The sequence below is a fragment of the Dipodomys merriami genome, unplaced genomic scaffold, assembly GCF_024711535.1.
Source record: "Dipodomys merriami isolate MVZ:Mamm:240054 unplaced genomic scaffold, mDipMer1.0.p SCAF_59, whole genome shotgun sequence".
NCBI lineage: Eukaryota > Metazoa > Chordata > Mammalia > Rodentia > Heteromyidae > Dipodomys > Dipodomys merriami.
Genome location: NW_027206168.1, coordinates 2278872 through 2298428, shown reverse-complemented (window position 1 = coordinate 2298428; position 19557 = coordinate 2278872). Strand labels below are relative to the sequence as shown.

At 46.2% G+C, this 19557-nt stretch overlaps 2 protein-coding genes across 2 annotated transcripts; both read right to left on the bottom strand.

Moving 5' to 3' along the window:
- Positions 1–5107: 5107 nt before the first annotated feature.
- Rpl26 (ribosomal protein L26) lies at positions 5108–10723 on the bottom strand. Its single transcript, XM_070001428.1, has 4 exons — positions 10650–10723; positions 9507–9679; positions 7796–7936; positions 5108–5286 (listed from the first exon to the last, which is right to left on the bottom strand). The coding sequence occupies exons 2-4, from the start codon at positions 9672–9674 to the stop codon at positions 5158–5160; spliced, it is 438 nt and encodes a 145-aa protein (XP_069857529.1). The 5' UTR covers positions 9675–9679; positions 10650–10723; the 3' UTR covers positions 5108–5157.
- Positions 10724–18280: 7557 nt separating this feature from the next.
- Positions 18281–18916, bottom strand: Rnf222 (ring finger protein 222). The gene has a single exon (XM_070001351.1). It carries the CDS (start codon positions 18914–18916, stop codon positions 18281–18283), a length of 636 nt encoding a protein of 211 aa, XP_069857452.1.
- Between the last annotated feature and the right edge of the window lie 641 nt (positions 18917–19557).

Genomic DNA, 19557 nt, shown 5'->3' with positions numbered 1-19557 from the left:
CCTCAGCACCACATAAGCAGAAAAAGCTGGAAGTGGCACTGTGGCTCTAGTGGTAGAGTGCTCGCCTTGAGCTAAAGAGCTGAGGGACAGTGCCCAGGCCGAGTTCAGGCCCCATAACTGGCAAAAAAAAAAAAAAAAAAAAAGAGTCCCCTGAACCTTTTTGCCTAGGTTGGTTTTGAACTAAGGGCTTCAGATTTCAGCCTCCTGAGTAAGTAGTATTACAGGTGTGAGTCATCAGTGTCCAGCAAAGGAAAAACATTTGCTAATACTGGGGATTGAACTCAGGACCCCTTATTCTTATTTGCTTTTTCCTCTCAAGCCTATTGTAACTGGAGCCCCATATCCACTTCCTAAGTCTCCAACTCTTCTGCAAGAAGACAGGATGTGCTAGTGGCAGACAGGCCAAACAATAGAATGTCACTGTTTATGGGGAATCCTATTCCTATGCAAGGCCTTGCTTGCTTATTACAAACCTGTGAGGTGCAATGAGAATGGTTTGTAGAGGCTGTAATACACAGGAATATGCATATGCAGAAAATGGACTGCAGGCCCCCTTTCCTTCCCTGTACACACACGCAGAATCAATTATTCATTCAGTTCACTATAGGTCTCTCACAACCAGGTTCTGGGAACATAGTGGAATGTGAGCATTTTCCTGCTCTCCTTCATTAGATTGGTCATCGTCACCCTGACCTATGACTCAGACTGGACTTGGTTTGGGTCTTCTCTGGTTGGAGCAGTGACTTCAAGAGTCTTTTGTGTTTTCCTCCAGAGACTTGGTTGTTTTCCTGACAATTGGTCACTTCCTGGAATGCAGTGAGCTGTGCCAGGAATACAGCATGCATTTATATGATTGAGGCATAGATAAGCAATGACTTGGACCAAATTCTGACCTACTTTTATTTTTCTGGTCATTCTGGCTTGAACTCTGGGCCTGGGTGCTGTTCCTCAGCTCGTCAGCAGAAGGCTAGTGCTCTACCACTTGAGCCACAGCACCACTTGTTTTCTGGTGGTTAATTGGAGGTAAGTCTCACACTTTCCTGCCAGGGTTGCAGATCCCAGCCTCCTAGTAGCTAGGTTTACAGGCACAAGCCACAAGCGCTCGACTTTGTTGGGCTTTTTTGCTAAAGACTGGAACTACCATGTGAGCCACAGCTCCACTTTGGCCTTTTTGTTAGTTAACTGGAGATTCAAATCTTTCTTATCCAAGCTGGCTTGAACTACAACGCTCAGGTCTCAGCCTCCTGAGCAGTTAGGATTACAGCCACAAGCCTCTAGAAGGAATCAACTCTGTCGATACCTTGATTTCGGATTTCTGGCCTGTAACTGGGAAAATAAATTTTCTTAGTTTTGGCGGTGCTGGGGATTGAATCCAAAGCTTTGAGCATGCTAGCCAAGTGCTCTACCAATGTATTCTTAGCCCCAAGTGTTTATTGTTTAAAGCCACCAAATTTGTCTCTCAAGAAATAAGTGCAAAGTCAAGCCTCTGGTACCTATGAACTTGACTTTTACTTGGGAAAAGCACTTTTGTAGGCATAAATAATTAGGGTAAGGATCTTGAGATGACATCAACTTTTTTTGGGGGTAGGAGAGGCCTGAACTCAGGGCCTGGGAACTGTCCCTGAGCTTTTTTTCAAGGGTAGTACTCTACCACTTGAGCCACAGCACCACTTCTGGCTTTTTCTGTTTATGTGGTATTGAGGAATCAAATCTGGGGCTTCATGCATGCTAGGCACTCTACCACTAAGCCACTTTCCCAGCCTTGCTTTTTTTGTTCAAGGCTGGCAGAAATTCTTAACACTTCAACCATACCCCCATTTTAGGCTTGTTGCTGATTGTAGTCTCATGGACTTTTCTGCCTAGGCTGTCTTCAAGTGTGATCCTTACATCTCAGCCTCCTGATAGGATTACAGGAGTGAACTGGGCTGATGACATCATTCTTGAGTAGAGTTGACTCTAAATTCAAGGTTCTGGTGGACTCCATGCCCCAATGTCCTTGTGAGAGACAGGAAAGGAAACTATATGCAGTGGCATGTGGGAGAAGGCCATACAAGAGGCAAGGATTGGACTTGCTGCTTAGAAGCCAAAGTACAGCAAGGTTGGTTGGTAGCTAGCAGAGAAGCATGGAATGGATCCTCGGAGGACCTCCCAGAAGGAATCTACTCTGCCAACCCTGAGTTCACATTGATCTCCGCAGAAATATGAGAATTGCTTCTTCAAGCAGCCACATTGTGATCACTGATTACAGCAGCTTTCAGAGCAAATAAGTAGATTGCATTCTCTTCTTTCTTCCAAGAAGTACAACCATGCATAACTAGACATGACAATTTGCCATCATTCCACTCTCCTGGGCCTTACTAGAGACAACCTTAAGGTCTGGCCAGAACTCTGACAACTTGGCCTGTGAACTGTATGCCATTGTCAGATATTAACACACTGGGTGTACTAAGTATTATAAAAATATCCAAGACACTGACCCATCACCACCAAGATGCATCAAGAGCTCCCCAAGGCCAGCCTGTGGAGTATTTAGGGAGATCCTATCCATAAAACAAGCTGGAAGCTGGGCACCAGTGGCTCATACCTTGTAATCCTAGCTACTAAGGAAACTGAGATCTGAGGATTATGGCTCAAAGCTAGCCCATTTTAAACAAAATCTGAGACTCTTACCTTCAATTAACCAGCAGAAAACTGGTAGTAACCACCAGAAAACTGGCTCAAAGTGGTAGTGCGTTAGCCCTGAGAAAAAGCTCAGGGACAACACCCAGATCCCGAGTTCAAGTGCCAAGATTGCAAAAAAAAAATCCCAATAACACACAGACACATACAAACTCCACAAAAAAAGAAACAAATAATAAAGCTTGGTATGATAGTTCATACCTGTACTCTCAAAGGTAGAATGGGAAACAGGTGAGAAAACTCATGTCCAAGGCTGGCCCTAGGCAAAAATGTGAGACCCTATCTGAAAGTATAAATCTGAAATCCTATAATTTAAGTAGCTGGGCGCCATTGGCTCAAGCCTGTAATCCTAGCTACTCAGGAGGCTGAGATCTAAGGATCACGGTTCAAAGCCAGCCCGGGCAGGAAAGTCTGTGACTCCTATCTCCAATAAACCACTAGAAAACCAGAAGTGTCGCTGTGGCTCAAGCAGTAGAGCGCTCACTTTGAGCTGAGGGACAGCCCCCAAGCCGAGTTCAAGCCCCATGACAGACCAAAAAAAAAAAAAAAAAAAACAAAGTGTTGGGGGCATGGTGTAAGTAGTAGAGCATCTGCAGAGTTCAAATTCCAGTAACACCAAAAAGAGAATGAAGGCAAAAAATGTTATCTTTTATACAGAACAAGATGAGTATGTAAACAGGACTACTGGCTCACACCTGTAATCCTAGTTTACTCGGGAAGCTGAGATCCTAGAATTGGGAGTTCAAGGCCAGGCTGGGTAAACTAATCAGAGACCTATTTCCAGTTAGCCAGTGAATAGCTAGAACTGGAGCTATGGATCACGTGCTACAGTGTCAGTTGTGAATGGGGAAAGCAGATGGAGACTGCTAAGATCCTGACCTCAAGCCCTAGAACTGACGCAAGAAAAAAAGGGGAAAAGGGTATGGAAACAGCGTTGCTTTCTAGGCATGATACCCTGTAATAAATCTTCCTTGCCATATGCCTCCCCTAATACTATTGTTTAACTTCTTGCAAGGATGGAAGCAGATGCCTTAGCTTTCTGGTTAACAGCTTATGGCTATTGGCCCTTCAATTTTCTCATCTATGAAATGAGGGAATATCAGCATGTACACCAGTTCAGCTATAAAGACCTAGTGATAATACTGTGTCCACACATTCCCACACAAGTGGACCAGGTTGCTCACTAGACCATGAAGGTTATCTAGCCTGGCTCTTGACACAGAACCCTCTGCCTCCACCTGCCTTTTTCCAACTAGTAATCATCTGCTGGCCAAGGGCAGATGAAGGAATGAGCCAATCTGGACTGCAGCAAAGGGACATGAGATGTCAGAATTGTTTTCTGTGGGTGGTCAGGAATTTACTATAGCTCCCCTCCTAGAAGCCTTTCTGCTCCCCAGACACAGACTTACTTTTTGTCTCCAGCTCGGATAGCTCTGCAATTAGTGGTATCATGGTAGGTGGGGGGAGTACCTATAGCGGGCACAGCGTGACCGTAGCCAAGCCAACCTCTGCTTTAGAAATACTGATACATACATCTAGTTCTCCGAGAACTTGTACTTGTACTCACCCAGCACCAGTAGAGGCAAATAAGATTGTAAAAGGAGCTCACAGGTAGCTCTGACTTTACTGTAAAGAGCTTGAAGTCGGTCAATGCTACAGGGAAATTAAAGCTGCTAATCTTGTTTAAGACTTTCTAACAATGTAGTCTTAATGACTTTTTCAAATATGCCATACATTCACACTTAGTTTATTCTGAAGGCAGTATTCTTACTACACTGCTAGTGGCAATTTCAATTAGTGCAGCTATTATGGTAATCAGTATTGTTGTTCCTCAAAAAAAAAAAAAACTAGAATTAAAGCTGGGTACAGGGGCTTACACTTTCTGGCTACCCAGACTTGAGATGAGGATCAGTTTGAAGCCAGCCTAGGTAGATAAATAAGTGGAGCTGTGGCTCAAGTGGTAGAGAACAGCCTTGAACAAAAAAACTAATAGGCAACACCTAGACACTGAGTTCAAACCCAGTATCCACACAAAAATAAAACCCTACAATTACCACTAGATTCTACTATACTACTCTTGAGCAGACTTGAAGGAATGCTAAGTCAGCACTCAACCAAGAATTCCACACTTTTGTGAATTGTTCATATTGAAACCTATTTAAGTAAATGTACAAGACTAAGTAAAAAGGAGAGTGGAGTGATGGAGAGTAAAAGGTAATAGAGGAGGCAATATGTAAACTGATGGTCAAATGTAGATGACCATTTGATTTTCAACAGTTTCAGTTTCTAGAATCAAGGTACTGGAGGGCACTACACTAAAGGGCGGCCTGCCTCAAAATATATGCCAACTTCCTCTTCCAGATCCAATGACAGTTAAGCCACTGAAAAGCACCAACATCCCAAAACACCATATATACAACAAACGATATTCATTTAAGAAGTTTTTTTTTTAAATCAAAAGTTGTATATAAGATTATTTTACTCCTGCATCTTCTCAATTGTTTCTTCCTTGTATTTGCCCTTTTCCTTTCCTACTTGGCGGGATTTGGCTTTCCGTTCCAGGATCTTTTTGCGGTCTTTGTCCAGTTTCAGCCTGGTGATTACCACCTGCAGAAAAAAACACCCCAACTGTAAGCAATAATGAACAAAGGCACAGCACCCAACCTTACCTTCCAAATCCAAGATAGATGCCTAAATATGAACTGACCTAACTCTTACAGGTTCTACCAATGACCTTTTAAGCCCCCAAACCATCTCAATTAAATATTTAACAATTTTCTACCAACAAGGTAGAGGAGGCAAAGTATTTGTAGCAGTGATTCAGTTAACCTATTCTGTGCTTCATTATGTTTTCCTGCCACCCATCTATACCACTTTTCTCATTCTCAATAACACAAACGTGTGATACACAAACATCGGTTTCTAAAGTAACCTTAGAATTATATAGCTGAGCCAAGGTATCAGTAATCCTAGTTACTCAGGAGGCTGAGGTTGAGGTTCAAAGTCAGCCGGAAGAGGGTCTGTGACTCTTATTTTCAATTAATCACTAAAAAGCCAGAAGTAGAACCAGCTTTGCACAAAAAAGCTAAACTCAAATCATCCTGGGCTGAGTTCAAGCCCTACTCCTAGTACCAACTCCCCACGAAGTTTGAAATTAGATGTAGTTTCTACATGATTTAAAAATCTCCAGTTCAGATCTGATTCTAACATATCTAAGCCTACTGATATAGTTGCATTTAAAGAACTGTTCATGGGCTGGGAAGGTGGCTCAGTGGTAGAGTGCTTGCCTTGTGTGCATGAGGCCTTGGGTTCGATTCCTCAGCACCACATAAGCAGAAAAAAGCCGGAAGTGGCGCCATGACTCAAGTGGTAGAGCATTAGCCTTGAGCTGAAGAGCTGAGGGACAGCACCCAGGCCCAGAGTTCAGGCCCCATGACCAAAGAAAAACCAAACCAAAACAAAAAACTGTCCATCCAAAAGAGAACAGTAAGGCCAGGCCCAAAGGCAGAAGGAGACATGGTAGCACAGGTTTATAATTGCAGCACTCATGAAGCTGAGGCAGGAGCATTCTGAGTACAGGTTTCCTCCTCAAAAAAGAACTCAATTATAGGTATGTTTCTCAAACTTGGAATATTCCTAAGAATCAACTAGAGAACTGTTAAAGCATCCTTGGGGTCAGGTGGCTCCCATCTAAAATCCCAGCTGAGAATTGCAGTTTGAAGCCAGCAGAGACAAACCCAAGATTCTTAGTCAAGAAAAAACTTGAAGTAGAGAAGTGGTTCAACTGGTAGGGTCAACTACGAGTGAAAATGTCCCAGAGTTTAGGCCACAGTACATGTATAATGAAACAAAGCAAAACATCAAGGGGCCAAAGCCCAAATCTCCAGTAGGTCTGAGAACATAAAACTGGGAATTCTATGAAGCTGCCAACCAGCAGACATGCAGAGTAGCATGTTGTGGGAACACCAAGGTGGCCAGGGAACTACACATGCAGAGTGGAAAGCGGGGGCACCAATGAGTGTCTGGGAAGGGGGTATCAGGTAAGATCCTACAGAAATCAGGGGCCTGAACGTTACAGTCAACTACTGGATCAAATAATGCATCAACTCTGGTATCTCTGAAAAGTGCAGCAATATGGAGGCTGTACTATGGTGGTGGAAGACTGAGCACATTATAAGAAGTCTGAGCATACTGACTAAATACCCAAATTGCAATGCAAAAAGGACAATGGGATATTGAATTTAGAGTTCAGTGTAATTGGTCTGACTAGGTTGGAAACCTCCAACTACTATTTATTTCAAAAGAAACTAAGGTGACTGACTACTGGACCACTCAAAAATTAACATTATCTCAGGTTGCATGCACTATGTACAAGATGATGAGATCAGAAGCGCAATGTTCAGTCAGTTCCAGCAGACAAGTCCTCTTCTCTTCAATTAACCAGCATAAAGCTGGAAGTGGGGGTGGGTTCAAGTGATAGAGCCCCCAGACAGGATAAAAAATAAGCCAAGAGTGAAAGAAGCAGAATTGAAGCCTTTGATACTAGTTTTCCTCTCCAAAAAAGATGTGGGGAAGTGTCTTTATTCTAAGAGATACATCTGTTTACCCAATTTTGCTAAGTATACAACAGGTTAAAAGCTCAGATCATTCTTTTTTTTTTTTGGGGGGGGGGTCGGTGGAGGGACTTGATCTCTGGGCGTGGGTGCTGTCCCTCAGCTCTTCAGCACAAGGCTAGCACTCTACCACTTGAGCTACAGGGCCACTTCCAGTTTTCTAGTGGTTTAAACAGACTTTCCTGCCTGGGCTGGCTTTGAACCTTGATCCTCAGATCTCAGCCTCCTGAATAGCCAGGATTACAGGTGTGAGCCACCGACGCCTGGCTTCACTTTACTTTTTGATCTATCAATTTACTAAACTTTTGAAAATATTAAGTGCAGTGTAGAAAGGCAGTCTGATTCTGGAACACTTTACATGTCAGAACATTCAATACAAATGAAGTATATTTAGCAAAGACAAGAATGTCAAGACATGGAAACTCAGGGACCATTTCTAGGGATGCTCTGAACAATCCCATCTGCCCCAAATTTCCCTCTCAGGTATTCTAACACACACACACCTTGCTGGGGTGAATGCCCACGTGGACAGTGGTGCCATTGGCCTTTTCCCGCTGTACCCGTTCAATGTAGATGACATACTTCTTTCTGTAAACCTGGACCACTTTGCCAATCTGCTGGCCTTTATAGTGTCCTCGTACAACCTAAATGCAAATGGAAAAACATGTGATTCAAAGGAATGTGATTAGCCAGAAATACAATCAGTTATACACAACACAATCACCAGAAATAGAAGACTTCACAATTTTCTTGGGGGGTGCCTGGGCTCAAGTCTAGCCTTAGATACCCTAGGATTTTTAATTTCTTTTTTTTTTTTTTGGGGGGGGGTCCAGTCGTTGGGCCTGGGCACTGTCCCTCAGCTCTTCAGCTCAAGGCTTGTGCTCTACCACTTGAGCCAAGTGCCACTTCTGGCTTTTTTCTTTTTGCTTATGTGGTGCTGAGGAATTGAACTCAGGGCCTCATGCATGCAAGCACTTTACCACTGAGCCACCTTCCCAGCCCAGATTTTAAGTTTTTAACTACTATGAGGATCATAGTTTAAAGCCAGACCCAGCAGGAAAAGTCCATGAGAATCTTATCTCTAATAAACTACCCAGAAAATGCCAGAAGTGGAGTTGTGGCTCAACTGATAGTGCACTAGCCTTGAACAAAAGAAGCCCAGGCACAATTAAAAAAAAAAGATTCAATTAAAAGAAAAATATGCCAATAATCTTATTCCTGGATTTAACAGTGCCATCTATTTAGTGGAGGACAATGTAACCTAAAAGAACCTACTCTAGATTTCTGAAATTTCAAGGAATGTGTTACTCTACTGCAACACCAGCACTGCTTCCCAAGTATTGTTTACAGCCATAACGAATAACCCAGTACCAGATAAATGGCAGGCACTTAATACTTTAAGTGCTTCTAAATAGCATGTCATAGGTCTTTGCATTCAACCAGTTTATTTACAAAAAAGATTGTTCCCAAGGTCTACTGCCATTTTAGATAGCATGGACTATTGGCTGTCCTCAATCCATACTGCTCTGTTGGGAATTGATTTCATTTTAATTGCCATTAACCTCACAATACAATATGGATAGCATTTAAATTCTTTTTACAAACTTCCTGAATTCTGCAGCCATTAGCTCTAAATTATACCTAAGAAATACTCATGGAAAATTTCACCAACATTGATCTGGCCAATCAATTATTTACAAGTAAGCGCAAACCATCTGAACAATGTTCTTCTCTAGACTTTAAATGCCTCAATATACTGACAGAAGAATCCTGAAATAATGTTCACTGCCTGTCATGTCCTTTTCAAACTATTCTGGTTCCACCTGATGCTTCAGAATGTCAGCTGGATGCAGGTGGCATCCAAGAGGCTGCAATCCTGTGGTTTAAAGCCAGCTCAGGCAGCAAAGTTCATGGAACTTCGGTCTCCAATTAACAAGCAAAAAGCTGGAAGTGGAGCTGTTAGTTCAAGTGAGAATGCTAGACTGGAGAAAAAGCTAAGGAACAGCGAGCATCTAAGCCTAATTTACTCCCCAGCAAAAAGACATAAACAAACCAAGCCTTCCCCCCCCTCCCAAACTGCTTTGTACCACAGAATGAGAAATCAGGTAACCCAACTTTCCTGTTATGCTGCCTCAATCTTATCTCACAAAGCTTTCCTTTTCCTCAAGTGCACATGGTGGCCTCAAAGACGACTTGGCAAGCAGAAATACATACCTGCACCTCATCATCCTTCCGGATGGGCATAGACCGCACATTGTACTTTTGTCTCAGCTCTTTGGAAAGAGGGGAAGACATAATCTTCCTGCGAATGTGGGAAGGTGCATTGAAATGCCTTTTCCGGTTCTTGCTTCGGTCAGAAGTGACAAAGGGATTGAACTTCATTTTGGCTTAAAAAAAAAAAAAAAAAAAAAAAAAGGACTTTTCAATAACCAAAGTCTCATCAAGCTAAGGTGTCCTGTTCTAGAATTCCACCGGAAACCGCCAGAACTGAATGAGTGGCTTATCAAGAGATGCTTGAAGGGCTGGGAAGGTGGCTCAGTGGTAGAGCGCTTGCCTTGCATGCCTGAGGCCCTGGGTTCGATTCCTCAGCACCACATAAGCAAAAAAAAAAAGCCAGAAGTGGCGCTGCGGCTCAAGTGGTAGAGCACTAGCCTTGAGCTGAAGAGCTGAGGGACAGCGCTCAGACCCAGAGTTCAGTCCCCACGACCGGACCCCCCCCCCAAAAAAAGAGATGCTTGAAATGAAAAAAATCCTCCGTGCTTAAGAGGAGATTTTGTATTTGTTTACGGAATGGCGACGTTTCCCGTTAGCAACACATTTAACTTAAGTCAAGAAGTTTGCCTAGGCTCCCTAAGAACTGCATGAGGAAAACTAGCTTTATAAATACCTCTGGATTAAAGCAAGGTAAACGCAGTGCACGCGTTTGCTAGGTCTGGCCAGCCCTCACCTCTCGCACTCTTGGGAGCGTGAACACATTCCATCCCTAAGTCGATCAATCAAGCCGGGGGGGCCCCCCGCCCCATTCTGGAGCCCTCAACTTGGAATTCCCGAAGATCTCGGGTTCAAAACGCGGGTTAAAGCTAGCGAGTGGAGTCCGGTAAGTGCAGCCGTGCCGGGAGTATCCTCAGCACCATGCTCAGACTGAGCCCCATCAATACCCACAGGCCCCCACATCGTCCGTCCCTCCTTCCCACTCCAGTCCGGCCCCTGGGCGAGGAAGCAAGATAGGACATCCTGGCCCCGTTCCCTGGCAGCCATAAAGCCAACAGGACAGTCTCAAGACCTCTGGGTGGACAGCCACCATGGCCCAAGGGCGGATGGCAGCGGATGACCCGCGCCTTCCTGCTCAATGCTCACCCGCTGCTGCTCCAGCGATGGCCGAAAAGGGGGAAGAGAACTACAGGCCGCTTCCGGTTCTGTAAGTTTACGAGAGATCTCGCGAGATTACTGTCACGTAGAGCGCGAGAGGCAGGGAATTTAAGCCAGGAGGGAAGTGGGAGAGGAACTCGAGTCTACTGCCACCTTGCGTCCTGGAGGGGAACTGCGGCCTGCAGGGTGGGTGGTGGTGGGGAAACCTGTAGCTCCCTAGCGTCGCGGTTTGGTGGGTCCCGGGGTTGTAGCTGACCGCCCTGTGCGCCCGCGCGTATTCGGAAGTGCAGGGGGGATTGTTTAGGGTCCGCCTACTTGGGTGGTTGGCGAAGGAGCGAGTGGCTTCAGGGGATCCGATCCCAGATGCGGGGCGATTGGGAAAAAGCCACCAGAGGATGCCGAGTGACCTAGAACTCAGGACCCCAGGGCTATGCACCGCGCACCTGCGCGCCCTGGGACCGCCCCAAAGCTTTTGATCTAGAGGTGAGGGGCTTCCAGAAGACGAGGCTGCTGATCGCTCCCCACTCAACACAAGTAGATCTGATCCCTGATTTCCAGGGAAGCCTCCCGGGTGAGGTCCAGACCACACTTTGTAGGGGCGGGCCTGGGAACGCTCTCAAGGCGGGGAAGCCTGCCTTGCCAAGTCACTTGCCCACCTGTATTCAGTTCAATTAGGGTCTGATGGAGGCAGGGGGAGAGGGTGCACGCCCCTGCAAATGGATTCTGAGGAGGTATCGGTTTCCATGAATACAGGTGTCATACTGACCGAACACACAGTTCGTAATTAATATACGTGACTGGGGGTCTTGCTGAGTACTTCTACCCTGCCTTATGTCTCCACGAGATTTCCTTTTCTGCCCCTCTCTCTAATAAATGCTTAGGGTGCATTCTTCACAGGCTAGCCTTGAATTAGACGCCAGAGGGACTCAATAAGTCCCAAGTGCATGCTTGCTTGCAGGAAGTCGTCCAAGGTAGACAAGAAAATCCACTGGACCACAGAAAAACTGGAAGTGGAGTTGAGGGTCAAGTGGTAAAAATACTAGCCTTGGACGAACAAGCTCAGGGACAGCACCCAAAGTTCTGGGGCCCAACCAGGTTCAGTGAACGCTGAAAGCCATAGGGAAGCCTGGATGGCTCCTACTTTCCCACTTTGCCTTTTTGTCTGGTCCTCACTGTCCGACTGCCTTGCCTCAAGAACTCGATTTCATTTCCTTACCCCAGCCCCCAACTCCTTTCTCAGGTCTCCCTCATCATCCCTCATCATCTTTCTCTCTTTCTCCAAAGGTCCACAGTGTTTGGGCCTCCTCACCTCCCTCCCCAGCCAAACACTGAGTCACCATATTAAAACTTTCAGCCCTCAGTTGGGGAAGCATGACCACTTAAACACTGGGAAGATTGTTAGGCTACAAATTGTACCCAGAGATGCAAATTACCAATGGCCTAGTTACAAAGACTGTTTATCTTAACCAGTGTCTCTTCCAACCTGTGTGATTCTCGGGCAACCTGGTTTGGCTGCCCCTTATCTGTCTTTTCTCTACCTTCCCCTTCCTTGGTTTAAAAGATCTTTCAAGCCGGGTGCTGGTGGCTCATGCCTGTCATCCTAGCTACTCAGGAGGCTGAGAGGCGAGTGCAGTTCAAAGCCAGTCCAGGCAGGAAAACTGATGAGACTGTATCTCCAATTAAGTGCGTGTGCACGCAGAAATACACACACACACACACACACACACACACACACACACACACACACACAGAGCGGAAGTGGATGTGTGGCTCAAATAGCAGAGCACTATCTTTGAGCAAAATAAGCTGAGAGACAGTGCCCAGGCTCTGAGTTTGAGCCCTAGGACTGGTGTACACACAGAGAAAAGGTTCTTGTAATAATGGGAGGTAAGGATAGTATTCCGTCTCTTGAGCTACAGCTCCACTTCTGGCTTTTTTTTGGGGGTGGTGGTTAGAGTTAAGAATCTCATAGACTTTCCTGCCCCAATTGGCTTTGAACCACAATGCTCAGTTCTCAGCTTTCCCATTAACTAGGATTACAGGTGTGAGCCATGGATGTTGGCAAAAAGTAAATAGTATTTAAGAAAAAAAGCAGAAGGTCACATGCTAGTAGCTCACTCTTATAGTCATAGCTACTCAGGAAGCTGATATTTGAAGATTGCAGTTGGAAATCCTGGCAGACAAATCTGCGAAACTCTTTATCTCCAATTAACTAGCAAGAAGGTGCAAGTGATGCAGGAAACTGGTGGCTCATGCCTGTGCGACTAGCACAATCCCCAGCACTAGCACACAAAAAAATAAAAAGGTGAAGGTGGGGCTCAAGTGGTAGAGCACCAACTTCAAGTGGAAGAAGCCAAGCAAGAGTGAGAAGTCCTGAGTTCAAGCCCCAGTACTGACCAAAAAAAAAGGAGAAAAGAAAAGCAAAGTAAATACATTAAGCCCAAAAGAAATCCACAGGGCCTTAGGAACACTGAGGTTAAACTTCTTTCCTTACTTCTTACTCACTACTTATGCCTGTTATGCATGTCTTGTTTCTAACCAGACAAACCAGCTGCATAGCACTAGTACTTGATACCCTTGAGCTACTGGATCAGTGGTTTGACAGTTCTCAAATGTTCTTGGGTCAGGATCCTCACCAGGCAACAAGTGTGTATACTGAAGACACTGTAATATTTTTCAAGTAGATTCTTTTCTTTTTGGATGTTGGGGATTGAACCTGGGCTCTCTGACACACTAAGTATTTTCTCTACCTCTCAGCTACTCCTCTGGCTTTCAGATTCACTTTTGAATAGATAATACATTTACTTGGCTTAAAAATAAAAAAAGGGGGAGGGTCTGAGAAGGTGGTTCAGTGCGAGAGTGCTTGCCTTGCATGCATGAGGCCCTGGGTTCGATTCCTCAGTACCACATAAGCAGAAAAAGCTGGAAGTGGGACTGAGGCTCAAGTGGTAGAGTGCTAGCCTTGAGCTGAAGAGCTGAGGGACAGCGCCCAGGCCCTGAGTTCAGGCCCCACGAACAGAAAAAAAAATAATAATAAAAATAAAAAAGGGGATGGGCTGGGAAGGTGGCTCAGTGGTGGAGTGCTTGCCTTGCATGCATGAGGCCTTGGGTTCGATTCCTCAGCACTATATAAGCAGAAACAAAAAGGCCAGAAGTGGAGCTGTGGCTCAAGTGGTAGAGCACTCACTTTGAGCTGAAGAGCTGAGGGACAGTGCCCAGACCCAGAGTTCAGGCCCCACGACTGGACCCCCCCCCCAAAAAAATAATAAAAAAGGGGCGGCTGGGAAGGTGGCTCAATGGTGGATGGCTTGCCTTGCATACATGAGGCCCTGGGTTCTATTCCTCAGAACCACATAAGCAGAAAAAGCTGGAAGTGGTGCTGTGGCTCAAGTGGCAGAGTGCTAGCCTTGAGCTGAAGAGCTGAGGGACAGTGCCCAGGCCCAGAGTTCAGGTCCCATGACCAACACACAAAACAAACAAACAACAAACAAAACTGCCAGTGGCTCAGGCCTGTAATCCTAGCTACTCAGGAAGCTGAGATCTGAGGTTGTAGTTCAAAGCAGACAGGGCAGAAACATCCCCTTGAGACTCTTATCTCCAGTTGACCCCTCAAAAATTGGAAGTGGTGCTATGGCTCAAGTCGTGGAGAGTTAGCTTTGAGCACAAAGAGATTCAGGGACAGTGCCCAGAACCTGAGTTCAAGCCCCATAATGGACAACCAACCAACCAACCAACCAACAACAGCAACAACAACATAAAAGACAAGGCAAAGTGAAACTTTCTCTCCTCCTTCCTTGGCTAATCATGGTTACCAGGTTTTTGTGCATCTTCTCAATTTCCTTATGCAGAAATAATGCAATGTAAATGTAAATTTGCATTCCTTTCTCTTTCTACATAAATTATAGTAACCAATGTCTAGTGTTTCACACCTGATCTGTTCCCATTAGCCATGGTATCTTGGAGATGGTCCATGTCATTCATGTCTGTTCTTTTTTTTTTTGTCATGGGTCCTGAACTCTGTGCCTGGGCACTGTCTCTGAACTATTTAGCTCAAGACTAGTGGTCTACTACTTATTTTTCTGCTTATGTGGTACTGAGGAATCCAACCCAGGGCCTCAGACATGCAAGGCAAGCACACTACCACTGAGTCACGTTCCCAGCCCTCATGTCTGTTTTTTTTTTTCTCTTTCTCATTTTTCTTTGGTGGGAATGGATACTGATATGTATAGGGTGGGATTTGAATTCAGGATCTGGAGCTTGCTCACTTTGTTTGCTTGGCTGGTGCTCTGCTACTTGATCCATTCCTCCTGGATTTTTTGGGTAATCCTGGGGCTTGAACTCAGGGCCTGGCTGTCTCTGAACTTTTTGCTCCAGGCTAGTGCTCTACCACTTGAGCTATAGCTTCACTGCTGGCTTTTAGGTGGTTAATTGGAGTTAAGACTCTCAGGAGTTTTCATGCCCAGGCTGGCTTTCAACTGTGGGCCTCAGATCTCAGTCTCCTGAGTAGCTAGGGTTACAGGCATGAGCCACCAGCACTTCCCTTCTGCTCTGGTTTTTGTTTTTTTTTTTTTTTTTTTTTTTTTTTTACTGGTTATTGTGGACTCCACAAGACTTTCAGCCCAGGCTAAAATCTTGAATCATGATGCTCCAGATCTCAGCCTCCTGAGTAGCTAGGGATTACAGGCACGAGCCACTGGTGCCTGCTTTTTCTTACTTTCTTTATAGTTAAATAACCAGTTCCCCACTGATTAGCATTTAGGGCTCCTTGATCATTTGTTATTACTACTTATATACTAGAGTACATGTTACTGCCCACATATACCAGTTTATCTAGAGGTTATATTTCTAGCATACAAATTGCTAGGTCAACATAGAAATTTTGATAGGTAATGTCAAATTTCCCTTGGTAAGAATTTTAACAATATCCATTTCTGCCAACAATTTAACTGCTATTCTGAGCCACAGCTGCACAGTAGGTTATAAAACTTTCAGAATTTGCTGGATACTAGTGGCTTATGCCAGTAATCCTAGCTACTCAGGGGTTGAGATCTGAGGATTGTGGTTTGAAGCCAGCCTAGGCAAGAGAGCCTATGAGAGACTCTTCTCTCCAATGAACCAGCAACAAGGTGGAAGTTGAGCTGTGGGCCAAGTGGTAGAGTGCCAGTTTTAAGCAGAAAAAACATATGAGAACTGGAGGCCCTGAGTTCAAGCCCCAGTATCAGAAGATGCACACACACACACACACACACACACACACACACACACACACACATTATTATTCTAAAGGTCCAATCTGAGAGCTTCTCATGTGCATTACTGAGTCAATTGATGGAATCTTTGCGAAAATAGATACCTTTATTTAAAAAATAGCTTTTGACATCCTTTGAAAATAAGTGGCATCCACAAGTCACAGCTGAAGTTTATGGAAACACTCTGAATATATATAATTTCTTTTTTTGCCAGTCCTGGGGCTTGAACTCAGGCCTGAGCTTCTCTGTGCTCAAGGCCAACACTCTACCACTTGAGCCACAGCACCACTTTCAGCTTTTTATGCTTATGTGGTACTGAGGAATTGAACCTGGGGATCTTGCATGCTAGGCAAGCACTCTACAACTAAGTCACATCCCCAGCCCCACGCTGGGTATTTTTGAAAGACACTTTTGCTAAAGACAACAGACTCTGAAAAGATACCAAATGAAGTCCCTAGAAATTTGTGCCACTGATTGAAGCAGCCTGGCTGAGGTGAAGACAGACTCTTCAGACTGTTTGTAAAGTTAACCTTATTTTTGATCCTATAATAAATATTTCCCTACATAATCCACCTGCTTTCTCCCTCCCCACCAGTAGCCCCTATGTTCTAGAGTTTTGAAAAGAGTATACAGAGGCCTGCAAGTACATTAGAAGAGCTCTCCCTGTCTAAAGTCTCCCCTGCAATATCTTCCCCCCTCCCCAGTAGTCCCCAAAGATGACCCTGCAGCTATCTGGGGACTAGATAAGAGGTTCAGCTGGCACCAGTGGCTCATGCCTGTAATCCTAGCTACTTAGGAGGCTGAGATCTGAGGATCATGGTTCAAAGCCAGCCTGGGCAGGAAATCTGTGAGACTCCTATCTCCAATGAACAACCAGAAAACTGGAAGTGGTGCTGTGGCTCAAAGTAGTAGAGTCCTAGCCTTGAGCTGAAGAGCTCATCAACAGTGCTCTGATCCTGAGTTCAAGCCCCATAACTGACAAAAACAAAACAACAAAAAGAGCTACAATACTATGCCTTTCTCCCCACAGATAAAAAGTGTGCGAGAGGAGTTTAGGTGTTGGAGTGCTGAGCTGTTGGCACATACTAAGTGCCAATCTCTTATCCATCTGTAAAAAATCACTGGAAGCTTTTGTTGTTTTCAATCCAAAGGTATAAGTTGACTTGGTGAACCCCCCATGAACCAACCCCTCAAATAGTCACTCCTTAGGTGAGATGCAATCTCAGGTCCACCTAAGGTGGATTTGATCAAAAGTTCCCACCAGAGTCCAGTGTTCTGTCCCCTAAGGCAGTGGCCTTTGGCAAATGCAGCAGCAACACCTGTGATACAGCGTCCCTGACAAGTCCAGCTGTTTTCTTCCCCACCCTTCCTTACCCTGTTCAGCCTGAGAATCCACCTCAGAAACTGGCCAGGCTGGTGTGGCCTCTAATGGATGGTTGGGTCATGAGGAGGAGGAGGAGGAGGAGGACTTGACAGGTAGGGAAGCAGAAGCCCCCAGGGGTTAATTTGCCCACATAGTTTTCTGCTGACTCAAGTCTCACCTGGCAGGTGTCCCCTTCACTCCCTGCCTTTCATTCCACCCTGAGAACCCCAAGATTTAAAATGAAGCCCATTCCTTGGGCCTGGGGGAGAGAGACCTTTGACTCTGGGGACAGTCAACCACTGTTTCCTGTCCTGGCCTCAGCTCTTCAGGGTGACTATTTGATGCTGTCCCCCTCCCGCTTCTGCCCAGAAACCCAGGGTCATAACCTCTGAGATCATCTTCTAGGTTAGTGGGTGGAGGCAGGGAAGACTTGAGGGGGTGGAATGCCATGAGGGTCAAATATGGGTGCCAAGATTCTGAGAAAGCTGTGTTTGAGTCCTGTCCCCAACCTTTTTGTTTGTTCCTCAGGGCAAGCTGGAGAGTCTACCTAGGTGGACATTTTGGCCTGGGCCAGGCTTGCCACTGGCCACCCATTGAGTATGATGGAGGCCCTCAGAAGTTCCTGGTTCCCAGGGAGGACCACTTGGCTTCAGGGAAAGTCTCCTGGCAGGTAAAGTCTGCACCTCAGGGCTGGTGACCCCACTGGAGGGCAGTGACCAGCTATCTTCCAGCCTGTTCTATTCCCAGACTTACGAGGGTGAAGGATTTACTGAAGGTGGGACATGGAGGCTGAGCTGCTTGGCTCAGATCTCCAACCTCCAGCCTAAACCTAGCCCCACTCCGGCCCCATCTCTGCCCAGGCCCTCTCCCCTGGAAGCCTTGATCCACATCTGTATTTGTTGCCTCTACTCTCACCCTGGCCATGGCTGGCCTGGCAAAGGAACAAGACAGCTACCAAAGCAGCTCTGAGGCCAGGTCTTCCTCAGTCATCCTCTTGGTGATGTGGCTCATGCCTGCTTCCTCACCAACAGCACCCAGGGCAAGATGGCGGCTACCACAGCCACCACAGCAATGAGGGTGATGAGCAGCAGGGCCCGAGAGCGGCAGCAGAAGGAGCGGGTGGAGCTGGGCGCTGGAGACACCTCGGAGAGCTCTGCCAGGCTCCGCCGGGGCAGCACGCTGTCTTGTTCCCCCAGGGGCATCCCATGACGACTGATGATGAAGATCTGTGACTCCCTGGGCAGGCTGGGCAGCGGGTCCAAGGGAAGTTGGACACCCTGGCTTGAGGATGATCTCCAGACTGGCTGGGAGATGGCCAGCGGGCTTGTGGGGGTCCCACGGTCGGGTGAGGGCCCAGGTGGCAGGCCCACTGGCACGGCCAGGGTCTGTGAGCTCTTGTCCAGCATGGAGGGCCAGCGGGAGCTCTTCTTGCTGAGGAAGGTGACGTAGCGACAGATCGGGCAGACAATGGTCCTCTGGACCTGCCCATCCACCCGGGTGGACAGCAGGTACTTGACCAAGCAGTCATGGCAGAACACATGGCCGCAGCTCAGGGTCCGGCTGGCCCCATCCAGGTCCCGGAACTTCTCATAGCACACAGGACATTCACTGCCTGAGCTGTCCTTGCTCTCCCCTTCTGACATGGCCCCAGGAGAAGGCAGGGCTTAGCTGGAAGAGGGGAAGGGCAAAAGGTTGTGAACAATGAGGTCTTTTCCTTCCTTCTTTCCTTCCTAGCCTCTTTGTAACTCCGCCCACTCTCCTGCCTCCAGCTTCCTTCATCCCTTCTCCTTACAGCTTCCTCTTCTTTCTATGTCTACTCTTTCCTGTTCTACTGCTTCTCCTCAGCTTCTCCTCCTGTAATCCTAGTTACGCAGGAGGCTGAGATTTGAGGATTGTGGTTTGAAGCCAGTGTAGGCAGACAGATCCTAGAGACTCATATTCTCAATTAACCAGCAAAAAGCCAGAAGTAGAGGTAAGGCTCAAATGGTAGAATGCCTCCTGAGTAACAAGTAAGAGCATGAGACCTTGAGTACACACACGCACACACACACACACACACACACACACACACACACACACACACACACACACACACACACACACACACACACACACACACACACACACAACTAAGCTCCAGAGTCTAAATAAAGCCCAAGGTCCTTAGAAGAAATGCGCAGGCGCTTCTGGTCCTGGGCACCCCAACCGTGGTAGGAAGGAGTACAGGGTTATGAAAAGTACACAAAGCACCTGATGTCTCAGCCATGAGATGCACTCATGCTGA